A 14,386-nucleotide genomic window follows, 5' to 3' on the forward strand; every position below is an offset into this window, starting at 1 on the left:
GCCTTAGCTGAGGATACACAGGAATTGTAATTTGCTGAAATTATATCACCTTGGGGTGAGAGGTCTGGTGATTTAGTGACCTTGTTCTGCTTCTCTCTCCCAATTCTCCTAGCTATTTCAATGGAAACAGCTGGAAAATCTCTATTTCCGTGAGAAGAAGTTTGCTGTGGAAGTGCACGATCCCCGCAGGTGAGGCTGGAGGAGGCAGTTCTGTCATGGGGGTTAATCTTTACCCACAGTGGGAGCTCATCACCAGTGTTGGTGGAAGGGGTGGGAAGTGCCTCAGAGCTAACCTGAGTTTACTCTGGGCTTCGGGACTGATCCTGATCCAGAGTTTGGCAGGGCAGAGTGGGGCTGTCACAGCTCTGGGTGTCCTCTCAAATTCCCTGTGTGTCCGTTCAGGGAGTTCTTGGAGCAGGGGGAGGAGTATTTGTCATGGCCAAGTCTGCAGCAGCACTGGGTGATGGGATGAAGGAAATCTGAGTTTTTGCATCCCTAAAATAAAGGCTGAGCCTCACCTGGTTAAGAGAGAGGATTATGGACTTTAAACCTCAAAGACCTGCCTTGAAATTGCATTTCTTTTCACCTCCTCAGAATTTCAGTGTCAAGAAGGACCTTTGGTCAGAGTGGGCTGGTGGTGCAGACCTGGTATGCAAACACTTCCCTGATCAAGTCCATCTGGGTGATGGCAATCAGTCAGCACCAGTTTTACTTGGACAGGAAGCAAAGCAAAGTAAGTTATGAGGAATTTTACTGCAAGCACGGATTTCAACACCTTTCCTGTATATCCTTCAGCACGTGTTTTTCCACGGATGAACTGCTCTCCAGAGAAAAACTACAAATTGTTTTTGTCAGCTTTTTGAGCAGTCTCTTAGTGGTGGTACTGGTATTCAATCCATTTTAGCCTGCCTGCAGTTAAGGCCTATGGAAGTGTAATCATGGAAGAGGGAAGTCCCATGTCTGGGTGTCTAATCTGCCTTTTCTTTTGTCTCCTTTCCTGTGTTTGTTTTGAAAGCTGTAAAGATTTTGAGCTGGGAGATGGTTCAGGTTTTGGGGGAGAGGGGAAAGGAATGCCAAACGGCCCTTGTATACCACAAGCACCTGTGTGATGCTGTTGCTTTAGCCCTTAATTTTGTGGGAGATGGTGTGTGAAATGTCATCTTCTGTGATGTGTTCTGAAGTTAATTAGAGGTAACTCAATGAGGCTGTTGTGTTTTTTTAACTCCTTCAGGCAAAAATTCCATCAGCCAGAAGTTTGGATGATATCGCCATGGATCTGACAGAGATGGGAACTCCAAAAGTGTCAAAGCTGGTGACTTTGGAGGCCAAGAACCAGCTTATTATGGCCAGCAATGGCAGTTTGATCTCATCAGGTAATACTGCATGTAAATGTGAAATAGCCAAGTTTAAAGAGGCTTGTTTGTTAAAAGGCAAATGAGACTACCAGACAATTAAAACGGCCTTTACCTGGAAATCCTCTAATACAGAGTGTGTTTCCCAGGTTCACAGGATTCAGAGGTCAGTGAAGAACAAAAGAAGGAGAAAATTATGGAACTAAAGAAAAAAGAGAAACTCCTTCAGGAAAAACTGCTTCAGAAAGTTGAGGAGCTGAAGAAAATCTGCCTGCGAGAGGCGGTGAGAACTGCACCTCACAGTGGGCTCGGGCAGGTGGGAGCCCTCTTCTCCCCCTGGGCTTACCTGGAGTCCTCTCTGTTGTTCCCCAGGAGCTGACAGGGAAGATGCCCAAGGAGTATCCCCTGGGTGCTGGAGAGGAGCCTCCCCAGGTGAGGCGGCGCGTTGGCACGGCGTTCAAGCTGGATGACAACCTGCTCCCCAGTGAGGAGGTGAGCCTGGCAACTTGTTTGCACAGGGGGCAGGGGTGGCCAGACCAGTGGCCAAAGACACTTGTAGATAATCCAGCTCTCCCCTGGGGGTTTTAAGAGGAGGTGGCTGGAGCAGTTGCTTATGTGGAATGGGAAATTTTGGTGGATTCTGCCCTTGTTTCAGCCACGCTTTGAACTCACCAGAAAAACTGGCTGTATCTAAAGGCCTTGAGTTCACCCTGCATGAACCCCTGCATGAATTTTAATGAATATTTTGCTGCTAATTAGAGAAAATCAGGTGCAAAATGCCATTTGGGCAGCCCATGGCTTTCCTGAAGCATTCACTTGTGTCATGTTGGGATGGTGCTTGAACACAGAACGTGGCAGGGGTGTGCTCTGTCTCCCTTGCAAAATCATCTGTCTGTGAGCATAGTTTTGTGACAGGTGACAGGAGGAGGAGTTTTATCTGTGGCTTAATGAAGATTCCACCTGAGTAAAACCTCCCTGCATTGCTCAAGAGGCTAAAATGAACTTTGCTGGCAGGGACTGACTCGAGTGATAGGGTAATTCAGATGTTTGCAGTTTCTGGACACACTCCATTCCCCCTCATTCCGTGTGAGATTTGTTAACAAGCTGTATCATCCAACTAAGTAGGTGTTGGGCACTTGGCATCTGTCTTTTACCAGAAACTCACTGCCCTGCCTCCCAGGGCTGGTGTGCTCCTTGGCTGCAGCAAAGTGATTTTGTGGACTGCTTAAATGCTATTAAACCAAAATCCTGCTGACCAGATTTAATAACGTGTTGCTTAGCACTTCTGCATTCCCTTTCATGTGAGCTTCTCAAAGTAGTTTACAAACAATTAATTAAAGCCTGAAACTCCCTCTTACGTAGGTATGGGGATACCAATTTCCATTTTTATATTCTCTGAAGTAGGGAGAGATGTTGAACGATGTTTTCAGGATTGGACTCATACCAGGAGGTTTAGCAGCCTAAACCTGAATTTAAGAGCCTGTGTTATGTCACCTGGGCTTCAGAACTTTGGACCTTGCCCAAGAGATCTCAAAATTGTACTCTAGTCAGAAATAAGATCTAAGAATTTCATATGCTGAGATTGTCTTGTGTATAAACTTTGGTATTTCTGTATTTTGTGCTCAAGATTTCACTTCATCACCACAAAACTAGGATCTTTTTATTAATGACTTTGATTGATAATTTCTCTCTGGAGTATAAGCAAATAACTTCTCTCATGAATTTGCAGGATCCTACTTTGCAGGACTTGGAGAGCAATTTTATCATACACCAAAAGCTGGTGGAAGCTGCAAAGAAACTTGCCAGCGAGCCAGACCTCTGCAAAAACGTGAAGAAGAAAAGAAAGCAAGAGTATGCTGATGCTGTAAAAAAGCTTCAAGAGATAGAAAACTCCATCAATGAATATAGAATCAAGTGTGGCAAAAAACCAACCCAGAAATCAACCCTGGCTCTACCAGGTGAGAGAATTCCCCGTGTTCTGATGCAAACAGGAGGGGAAAAGAGCAATTTGGCTTACTTAGAAACTTTGTGTACATCTTTTCTCTATGGTTTTTATCTTCTCCAAGGCAGTTAAATAAGAAAAAGATGAAACTGCTGCATCTGATACATTCAGTGCACTGGTGTAGGCTGGTGGCAGAGTAGGCCACAGTTTTAGGAACAAGCACATACGACACGTTCCAGCACCAGGTATGGGCTGAAGGTGCTGTGCACAGAAAGACTGGCAGCAACACCTTGGGTGAAGCTTTTCTGATGCCTGAATTCCTGGTGGGATGAGTGCAGTTGTACATCTGAGCTGTCACATGCAACATCTCTCCCCATCCCTCCCGTGCTGCTTCTGTTCCAGCAGAAATAGAGCAGGCAGGGTTTTCTGCAGGATGGAGGACATTGCTTCTTGATTCAAAATTCCTGATTTCCCAGAAGTCATAAGTGATCTTCAGGAGTTGATGAATGCAGTTAGTAGCCGACAGATTTTTGAGTAAATCCATTTGTCACTGATGAGCACAGTAAAAGCAGATACTCTTGGCCCCTCCATTCTTAGTGTGTTTCTCCTAAGAGAAGTGAGATTCTTGCTGCTTTGTAGGGTAAGTGTGAAAACCTGTTAGTACCCAAGCCAACTGAAGGAGTTTTGGATCCTTACCCCGACACACCACGGCATCACTGGGCTATCCATCATCGCAGAGTGATTATTCTGAAAGGCTGATGATCGGCATTTAATGTGGCCCAGCTTGTTCCTGATTGACAGAGGGGAGGGAAACATCTGTCTTTCCAGTCTCTTGCTCACCAGTCTGGATACTGATTGTGGAAGGTCCTGTATTACCTGGAGCACCTGCTGTGTGGTAATGACCAGGAAGGCTGGTGAACAGAGATCATCCATCCGTCTATGGGCGCTATTGTTTGTTGCTGGCAGTTTCTTTCTCTGTTGTCCAAGCCAGCAATAAGCAGCTGCATTCCTTTCCATTGCCAGGCTCTCACCCTGCAGTGTGTATTTGTTTACCTGAAGCAGAGCTGTGCCCTGCTTCAGTAATTGATTTTATGTGTAGCCTTGTCACCGTCACCAGCAGTGCTCTCGAGCTCCAGGTGTGGGTTTCAGAAGGCTGAGCAGTGATGAGTCACTTGAGTCTGTGAATTCAGGGAATGACTTGTTGGAAGTAATATGTTAAATAGTCTCATTGATTTATTGAATCAAACCATAGCTGTTTCCATCCCAGCCCCAAGGGTAGGAGGTGAAGGACATATTTGACTGCTTTCTGTGTTCCACTTTCTCTTCTCTTTCCTCCCTCTCTAGCCCAGAGTTTCTTCCTCCTTTGCAGGGAGTTGCACAGACCTGGGATTTAAATTCAGATATGTCACCATATCTGAATATGTCAGCATTGCACACCCCCCCTGAATCCAGCTCTGTAGCTTTAGGCTGGCTTTTTTCTTTTCCTCGGCAGTCTTTGTTCCTCCCCACGCTGGGCCCAGTTCCATGTTTTACCACCCTGTGGTCAAATCCACAATTATCAGCTCCCCTGGAGCTTTTTCCCAGTGTCAGGTTGCAAGCAGAGCTGCAGCCCATCCTCGGTGGTCTGACAAGTCCCCCCAGGGCAGGGGCCAGTCCTGATTTTTGCTGTTTTTGAACAGCTGCTCTATTTACTGCATTCTTGTAACCAGAGCTTTCCTGGCAGCAAATAGTGACAGCAGGAGCAATGTCCATTGCACGTGCTGAGGCACAAGCAGGTGTCATACCCAGAGTGGCTGCCACTCTCATTTTTTGTTGCTTCCTTTCTCTCATGCTTGAAGATTCATGGAGGTTTTTTACCCCACCGGTGCCGTATCTTGCCAGAAACAGCCTAGGCATTGAGCTGTTTGTGGGTTGATTATCTCTAGTTCAGCCTCATTTCTCTGCTGCTGGTGGTCTGCTCCAAACCTGAATGAGGACAGGCTGTTTCTCATTGTGTAGCATCAAGGTGAGACAGGTACAGTGAAGTGCTGTGAATAAAAAACAAAATGTAAAAGAAACAAAAAATTAGTATGCCCATGCAGCAGTTCCTGTTTTCTGTGTTGCTGGAATTTGCAATACCTTGATGGAAATCAGTGGAATTACTCTGGATTGATCTTAGTTTAATTGAAACAGGATCTGTATACTGATGAAACATTCAAAAGTGAGTGCCAAATTTTAAAAGGCTTTTTGTACCTACCTGGTGGGGTTTCAGGTGTACCTAGAGGAGATTAGCTGCTAACAGCCAAGATCTACATGTCTGTGTAGGCTCCTGACTCCTACTGAAGCTCCAAAACACCCTGTGAGATCTGTTGGAAGTGGGGTGGAAAACACCTTTGTAAATCTTGGCCTGATTCCTGCTGCAGATTAAAATTTAAGAAAAAAAAAAAAAATCTCCTTTGATAATTGCCTGGGTCGCTTGCTGAACTGCAGTGAACACACAGAGTGATGATTCACCAGGACTGTCTTTGGGCTGTGGGAGCTAAAGAATAAGGATTGCAGTGTTACAAGTAACAGCTGGCTCTGAAACTCTAGAAAATAAACTGTATTAAGATATTTGTAAGTTGATGTTGGCTCTTTTATGCTTCAAGTGTTTGTTTTTATTCACAGATGATATCATTCCATCCGAGAGCAGCTCCCTGTCAGACACAACCACCTATGATGATGGTATGATGCTTACCCTTTTTTTCCCCAGGAAGTTTGTCCCTTCAGAGATATTTCTTTGACTTAATGTCCTTTAGCATGTCCCATCCCTGGAAGTGTTCAAGGCCAGGCTGGACAGGGCTTTGAGCAAATCCTTTTAGAGGAAAGTGTTCCTGCCCATGGCAGGGAGTTGGAATGAGATTTAGGTCTCTTTAAGGTCTCTTCCAGTACAAGTCATTATATGATTCTGTAATTTTGGTGGCTTTTGATGATAAATTACTTTATAGAAGAGGAAAAAATAGCTACTCAGGAATGTCCTTCCTCTTAATGGGTTGATTTCTGAAAGGTTCTGCTGTGTGAGCTCACCTGAGTCATCTTTAGAGAAGGAAGTTGGTTTTAACATGACCAACCTGCAAGCTGAGGACACTGTGAGTGTCAAATACGTTCTCCGTAGGGCCTGGCCTAGAACTGAAGGACTTACAAATTGGGAGAATTAGCCCAGCCCTTCTGCCCTCATAGCTAACCATAAAACATAGAGAAAGGTGGAATAGTCACAGATACTAACGCTCTATTTACGTTTATCTGTTCCCTAGTGAGCTTGCATCTTGCATGGGTTGGTGTTTGCTCAGCTTACTCATTTCACACACACACCCACAGACACACTCACACCCTGTTCCACAAGGTGGAAAGGACTTGGCCTGCCTCTCCCTTAAACTGGATGATCGTCATTTGGGGACAAACATTATCTAAATAATTACTCACTTTTCAGTTCGGGCCTGATTTGGATCTCCCTTTGTCCCAGTTTTAGACTTGTACAAACCAGGTGTTGCTATAAAATGGATTTACACCTGATTCCTGCTTGTACAAGTAGAAGTGGAGCCAGGCTTGTGAACATATTCTCTGTGATGCTCGTCCTGCATTTATATGTATTAGTTGGAGTTTCCTGTTGGCTCTGTTGGGACCTGGTTGTGCCCTAAGCAAAGTGAGAACAAGGATCAAACCAGCATCTTTCCAATTGCCTTCAGCCAAATGTGTCTGTCAGTTGTCTTTGCTCATTCAGTCGCTTTTGAAGTCAGTCTCTTTTAGGTTGTGTTTCAAAATTAATTCTTAAAATGTCATTTTCAAGAGCTGGAAGGTGAGGGAGAGGAACTGGCCTTTGCAGAGGCTGAGCTTGTCTGCTTGGCTCTGGAAAGGATTGCTCTGCAAACAGATGTTTTCCCAGGAAGTTCCATTCTGTGATCTGGCACAGCCCCAGGCTGGGTGTAGTCTCCATAGGAGTTGGTGCTGCTGGGATCTGTAGGAGCCTCCACGATGTCCTGTCTGTGTGGAGAGAGCTCAGTGCAGGCAGGAAATCTTTTCTAGATCTAAAGCTCCTGTCATTGTCTCTGTACTGCAAAGTGCTTCTCCTTAAGGGCCACAGATTTGCACACAGGGCAGAAATATCAGGGATTTTGCTCTAACAAAGTGCATATTCCTTTCCAACAGTCAGTGAATCCCTTCCTGCAGCAGCACAGAGACCCAGCTCTGCACAGCTTTCTCCAAGACTTCCCCCACCAAAGTCCCTTGGCGTGGAGAGAATTCATCTCAGGAAGTCATCCGTAAACGAGCAGCTCTTGGAAAGCAGACACTCCAGGTAGGCACACCTCAGTGCTGCTGCACTCTGCACGGCTGGCATGAGCTGCATCCTGTCCCTGCTGAGCATTCCAGCAGAGCCCCCTGCCTCTGTGCTGTTCTGGGCTTACAGGGTTTGGGGATGGGAGCTGGATTTCCTGGCTAGGAACAAAAGTGTGTATAAGCAGTTGACACAGTATCTCAAACCAAAGAGTAGTGTAGTTTTTGTGAAGAGGTTTGAGATGGGTGAGAAGTATAATAGCGAGGGCTGCATTTAAGGAGTTGCTTGTGCTGTCATTTTTATGTCAGTTTCTGGGCTTTTTCAGTGTTCATTTAACAACTTGTCATTTTCCTGATGACTGTGCTTAGTAAATTCAGGCAGCACCAAACCCTTCCATCCCTCCTGATGGTATCAATATTTCAGCAGGTACATTATCAAAGCAGACATAATTCATGTGAGGCCTGATAGAGAATTCTCTGTTTACAAGCAGAGTTACTGGGATTCAGACAGCTTCCATCATTTGTGTCAGCTGTGTATCCATCCCAAATCTATGGGATTTGAGCACTTTGTGAGCTAGGACAGCTCCCTGGAGCACTTCAATAGCAGTAGGTTTGCAGGTGATTTTGTGATCATGTCAGATCCGGTGCTAGCTAGCAGCTGTACCCAGCGTAGGGATTCCCACTGATCCTGTGATTTCTTGGACTGTCTTGTATGAGCAGGCTGTTAAAGACACACTTATGAACGTTTTAGAGTTTTGAGCAATGCCATGTCCTGCTTTTTTTCTCATCTGTCCCTCAAGACTAGTGGAACACTCCTCCCCATGAAGTTCAGAAGTCAAATTACAGCCATAGGTACCCATTCAACTGTGATGTGCTTCATTTGAAAACCTAATTCATTTGCTTCTCTGTTACCTGCTCTGTCTCTTCTCGATGGTTCTGTCCTTTGGCAGCAGCTTGTCCTGCTGCTCATCCTGTGAAGAGCTCCCTTCAGCCACAGGAAGGGGTTGAATTTTCCTTCCTGTTTAACAACTCTCTTTCTCACACATCCAGTTACGTTTGTTCCACCCTTTCTTCTGTTTCTCCAAGACTTCAGATGCCCATGCTGGGTGTGCTGTGACTTGTGGTGGAATATTTAACCTCACTGGCTTTGTCTCCTCTGCTGCAGGGACGTGCTCTCGACGCACAGCAGCCCTTTCCGCACGCTGGAGCGGCCGGCGCAGCCCCAGGGCGGGAGGAGCATGCCCACCACCCCCGTGCTCACCCGCAACGCCTACAGCAGCAGCCACCTGCAGTAAGGGACCTGGGCTCTGTGTGCCACGCCTGCCTGGGGAAGCACAGGAGTCAGAGCAAATGGTGTTGAGAGGGAAGAGGGTTGTTGGCTGGGCGGTTTTCCCACAGCAGGGTCAGGCTTTCAGAATGTTGGGTAGAGATATTACTATGGGAAGCCAGTCCGTGGTGGAGAGGAAGAGATGCTAAGAATTTTAGAATGTTATCAAGAGCTCAGGGTTTGTTTGTAATGCAGCCTTGAGAGACAGATCCAAAGGAAGCTCATCTTCCCATGTTCTGCTCCAAGCTCATTACTTTTGTAGTATTCACAGATTATATAATTCCATCATAAATTTCCTTTTTTCTAAAAGGAAAAGCCTGATGGAGAGTTCTCTGTTTACAAGCAGAGTTACTGGGATTCAGACAGCTTCCATCATTAGTGTTGTATCTGTGGCGTTTGGACACTTTATGTGCCAGAACAGCTCCATGGAGCACATCAGTAGGTTTGCAGGTGATTGAGGGAGCCCTCCCATAAATCATTACCGAATGTGTGTTTGTGACCTTAGCTCAGTGTGTCCCTGTCACAGATAAACCTTGCTCAGCCTGACATATTATTATAAGGCAGGTCTCCTACCATTGCAGCCAATAAATTCAGCCAAACTGATTTCTGTGCATTGCAAATACTCTGTGTGGAAACATAAGGCAGGATTTGTGTTGTGCTTGGATTGGGGAGGCAGCTGACCTGTCCCTGCATGCTCTCCCCAGCTCTTTGTGTATATTTGTGTGCGACTTGCTTTAAGCAGCCAACATCTGTGTTGTTCTAGGCCAGATGTTTCCCCACACCACTGCCGGCAGCGCAGCGGAAGTCTGGAATCCCAGACCCACCTGCTGTCCGAGACTCCTGCAGAAAAGCCAGCCTTCTCCCTCTCCAAGTCCCAGCGGAGCAGCAGCACAGAGATCCTGGACGATGGATCATCCTACACCAGCCAATCAAGTGCAGAGTATTACTGCGTGACACCCACTCCCAATCCCTATTACACCACTCAGACTCTCGACAACAGGACCAGGGGTCGAAGACGGTCAAAGAAACACAACATTTCTGCTGCAAGTTCAGGAAGCATGCCAAACCTGGCCCATAAGGACGTCCGCAGTGGTGTCTTCCACAAAAACCAGGAGCAGCCTTCCTCCAGTTACTATATTTCTGGATACTCCCCGTACACTGAGCCTGACGTTTATTACAACGGGGGCTACGTTTACGAGAGTGACACGGAGGGGCAGTACAGTGTCAACCCCTCCTACCGCTCATCGGCACATTACGGATACGAGCGGTACAGGGAATTCCGCTCCTACCACGAGGACGAGGTGGACAGAGTTCCACACAACCCCTACGCCACCCTCAGGCTCCCCAGGAAGCAAGTTGCTAAAACGGAGCACATAACCAAAAACATTCACAAGGCCTTAGTAGCAGAGCATCTCCGGGGCTGGTACCAGCGTGCCTCCGGCCAGAAGGAGCAGGGTCACAGCCTGCAGGCAGGCTTTGAGTCTGACAGAGGGTCTCAGAGGAGTTTGGGCTTTGCTGGTCTGCAGACGCCGTGCTCGCCGAGCAGTCGGGTGTCGTCTTTCTCTTCGGGTAATGTCTGATTTCATCTGTGCTGAGTGTTTTTCCAAGTCCCTGCTGTGCTGTCGGTTCTGCCCCCTGTCACTGCTTCAGTGAAGTCAGCAGCGTGGAAGCCAGGCCAGGGCTCTGTCCTGAAAGGCAGATGAGGAGCCAAGTAGGATCTTGTTCTGTTCTTGGAAGGAAAGTCTTGCTTGTTATCTTCTCCTAAGGGTAAATCAGCCTTTTGCTCTTTGTGTAAGCACAGTAACCCAGAGAAGGACAAAGAGCATTTGAGTTTGACAGGTGTATTTAGCAACGAGAAGCAGTATACAAAGCTTCATGCCATGTAAATGCAGTGGCTGTGATGGCTTCCAAGATAGTCTATTGAGCATCACTGACTGTGTCAGAAGGGACTTTAAGAGCTCCAGAATGCCACCTGTACAGTGCTTGCCTCCCTACAGGGCTTGTAAATCATATTTTGTGTTTGCATTGTCTGCCTGTGTCCTGCAAAACCCCATAGAGATCGCTGATGGCAATTGTCTTGTTTGGCTCAGCTGATTTAGCTGAAGAAAGGTGTAATTTGTTGTAATCCTTTTTTTTTAATTCCAGCATCTTCTACAAACACTGCTGGGAACTGGAGAACCCCCCTTGCACTGGGACTTTCAGACTACGATACGTTGTCTCATTCCTCCTACGCCAGCTGTTATGGGAATGTTTATGGCAACCTTCCTTTGCAGAGCAGGTGAGTAGAATATATGAACATTTTCTGCCCTTCCTCCTGCATGTCACAGGCTCTTAAGTCTTCTGAGCAGATCAGCTTGATTTCAAAGAGCCAGGATGAAGAGTATTTATAAAATTGGTGTCGTGAGGGCAGTTTTCCGTGTGGAGCAGATGAACTGCACCACTACTAACTGTACCCCAGCACTGAGGAAGTGGGGAGCAGTCACAGTGAAGGATGAGCTCATTGGTTGCACAACTTTTTCCTGTGGCTGGTGCAGGACAGTCAAACATCCTGCACTCCCTGGTAGCTGTGATGCTCTGGGCAGTGTTGCAGGCAGAGCTCACACTGAGTGAGCCCAGTCCCTCTGATGGGGAGGACTCTCCTGAACCCCATCAGCAGTTTCCCAGGACACAGTCCTGTTGGGTTCCTGACGCTTTAGTGCTTGTGCAGCTAAACTTTTGGAAAAACAAGGAAAGGAAACGCCTCTCCAGCCTCATGTCTGAGGTGGTGCCACCTCTGGCGAGTGCATCCCCCTTGGCAGAGCTGAACCTGGGAGCCATGGGGGATGTGCTGCTGTTTGCAGACACCTCCTGCTTGTGGGGGCTCTCCCAAGGGCTGCAGAGAGCCCAGGCTCTGCTTGGTCCTTGCAGGAAATCCTGCAGCTCTCGTTGCTTCTGCGTGGCATTTTGGATGTGTCCCCCCCACCGTAGAACACTTGGCTGTGAGGACAGAAAGCTCCTGCCCTGGGGAATGACTCTGCCCCCACAAATGCCATCACATTTAAATACACTTATGCTCAGTGTAATGAGTACCCCACGTGTGCCTCCTGCTTTGTGGGTTGCAGTTTATGCTTGCTGCCAGACCGACTTGTGTGAAAATACTGAATTTTTAATTCTGTTTGTTTTAAAATAAGTGAAAGTGTAAGGGAATACATAAAAGCTGCTGCTAGATCCTTTTTTTTCCTAAGCTAAATGCTATGGGCTGTTTTACTGAAGTGATTTAAAATATCTATGGCAACAGTGTTTAAAAATACTGTTTCTACTAATTTTTTAATTTCTTGTAATTGAGCTTTGAAAATTCTGCTTGTATTAGCAGGTTTATCTAAATTAGGTTCATTCATTAATTTTCCACATTCTGAATCACTTGTCTGATTGTTCATCTGCTTTATTTTCTGCTTTAATGTGATCATGGCAAACAAGCAATCAGTACACCCAACAGTCTTGACGGAGCCCAAGGCCAGGTTGGATGGGGCTTGGAGCAGCCTGGTGTAGTGGAAGGCGTCCCTGCCCAGGGAGCAAGATGGGCTTTAAGGTCCCTCCAACCCAAACCAGTCTGTGATAATGTGACAGTTTTGAGCAGCTAAGAGTGCTCTTGCCCACAATTTCACTGATAACAGCACAAAAAATGGGTTTGTGCTTGGAGGCAAACTCAAAATAACCAGCATAACTCTGAGCCCAAGGGAGGTGCATGAATTTAACAGCCTGGGGAGGACCCTCAGCTGATCCTGGTGCCGTGTCTGTGTTGCAGGACCTACGTGGAGCCGAGCCAGCTGGGAGGGGAGGAGGAGGATGGCTTGGAGGCAGAGCTGCCCAGCAGTGAGCAGAGGCTGTTCTGGCACGAGGACTCCAAGCCTGGGACGCTGGTGTAGCCCCCGAGCAGCCCCTCGTTCCTACCCCTGCGTGCCTTGCACAAAACGCCGAGGAGGACCTCGGGTGGAACTTGCAAAAGGAACAAAAGAAGGAAGCAGACTGTTCTGCTGGGAAAGGTGGAATTCAGCATTAAGAGGGACTGTAGCAAACTGACAAAGTCTTACCACGAATGGAGTTTCTTTGTGAATCCGTACAGCCCAGGGCAAGCCACAGTTCATCTACGACCAGATGCAGCACTTGGTTGAAGTATTTATATTGAGCAAGCACTTTTTGGGAAGGTTGGAAGGTCTTGAAGGCAAACCTCAGAGATAAAAAAAAAATGTGAAAAGGAGACTCTTATGGAACAACCAGGAATTCTAGGAGCACAAGTTTGATGTCTGAAAGAAGAAGAAAAAATGAAAATTTATTCTGCCATGGCTTATGGGGACCTGGAAGAGGTTTCATAGGCTTATGAAGGATAGATCTGTGTGTGTGAGTGAGGCAAGGGGTGACTGAGTCAGTATTGGAACATTACTTGAAGGAAGGCTGGAGTTTTTTTGTTATGGAGGTTTGAATGAGTCTGTCCAGTTTTTGGGGTGTTGTTAAGAGTGTTTGTTAGCACCACGAGCAAGTTCTGGAAAGAAAAAAAAATTTGCTGATGCATACACCATATAAAACTAATAGCTCGTTGTCAGTTTGAAAACAGAAGCAGTGAACTTCGAATTCTCTTTTCCGTGATAAAACATAATTAATAACGGCCCATTTAATGACCTTTCCATGGTACAACTTCACTGTGTGGAGGAGTAGGCAAATTGTCACCGTGGCTGCACGGTGACCCCTGTTCAGCGGGCGACAGTGACACATTGCTGTGCCACAGTGGGTCAAGGACCCACAGTGGGGAGCCCCAGGGAGCAATTTGGTAGCAGTGGCCAGTATTTTAAGGTGATGCAAACACAAACAGCCAAGTGGGTGCCTTAAAATGAGGGGCATTAGACAAGCGAGTCACCTGAACTGCCAGGTGTGTTGCAAAGTCACTGAGTGACAGAACAGCGTTTTCACAGAACCATTTGTGTAGGAAAAAAACACGTGACTGCAGTCTTGGTTTAAGAGGGATAAACCTACCTCAGGTCATCCATCTGTAGGAACAAACTGGCACAGGGTTATCCTGCCTGATTCCTGATGACTCGTCTGCATATGGTAAAATCTCTCTCGTTTCTCAGCTGTACTGTGCTTCAGGATTCCAGAAATGGTGCTCTTTTGTTCTTTTATACAGAAGTTTAGTTACTCCTTGTTCATATTGTGAATAGAAAGGTTTCTGATAAACTTTTTTGACGTTTTTTACCAGTATTCCAGAGCATGTAATATATACAGAAGGACACACTTGTTAAGCTGGTACTTAGTTGTTTGTATTATTAGAGTCGCAATTTGGAATTAAACGAACAAAAACAAAATAAAAAATAACTTATTTCCTTGGTTTTGCATATTTGTATAGCCTTCTAGAAATGCGAAAGCTCTTTTTGCTTATTCTTTTACTACTCCTGAATTTTTTAGACCTATTATTTTGTATAGGTCAATAAACTAAAAAGTGTG

General features: G+C 46.3%; 1 protein-coding gene across 3 annotated transcripts in view; it reads left to right on the top strand.

Moving 5' to 3' along the window:
• FRMD4B (FERM domain containing 4B) overlaps nucleotides 1–14,386 on the top strand; it is a 79,854-nt gene extending 65,468 nt beyond the window's left edge. For all 3 annotated transcript variants that reach the window (XM_041464166.1, XM_041464182.1, XM_041464173.1), the window contains exons 12-23: nucleotides 113–189; nucleotides 595–733; nucleotides 1,232–1,373; nucleotides 1,502–1,635; nucleotides 1,725–1,844; nucleotides 3,082–3,310; nucleotides 5,941–5,997; nucleotides 7,459–7,606; nucleotides 8,750–8,875; nucleotides 9,675–10,480; nucleotides 11,057–11,189; nucleotides 12,696–14,386. In XM_041464166.1, coding sequence (XP_041320100.1) covers nucleotides 113–189; nucleotides 595–733; nucleotides 1,232–1,373; nucleotides 1,502–1,635; nucleotides 1,725–1,844; nucleotides 3,082–3,310; nucleotides 5,941–5,997; nucleotides 7,459–7,606; nucleotides 8,750–8,875; nucleotides 9,675–10,480; nucleotides 11,057–11,189; nucleotides 12,696–12,816 — 2,232 coding nt within the window. In that variant the 3' untranslated portion in view covers nucleotides 12,817–14,386. The remainder of the gene's footprint in view (nucleotides 1–112; nucleotides 190–594; nucleotides 734–1,231; nucleotides 1,374–1,501; nucleotides 1,636–1,724; nucleotides 1,845–3,081; nucleotides 3,311–5,940; nucleotides 5,998–7,458; nucleotides 7,607–8,749; nucleotides 8,876–9,674; nucleotides 10,481–11,056; nucleotides 11,190–12,695) is intronic.

Source organism: Pyrgilauda ruficollis, unplaced genomic scaffold (genome assembly GCF_017590135.1).
Source record: "Pyrgilauda ruficollis isolate IOZ18807 unplaced genomic scaffold, ASM1759013v1 scaffold10, whole genome shotgun sequence".
Taxonomy (NCBI): domain Eukaryota; kingdom Metazoa; phylum Chordata; class Aves; order Passeriformes; family Passeridae; genus Pyrgilauda; species Pyrgilauda ruficollis.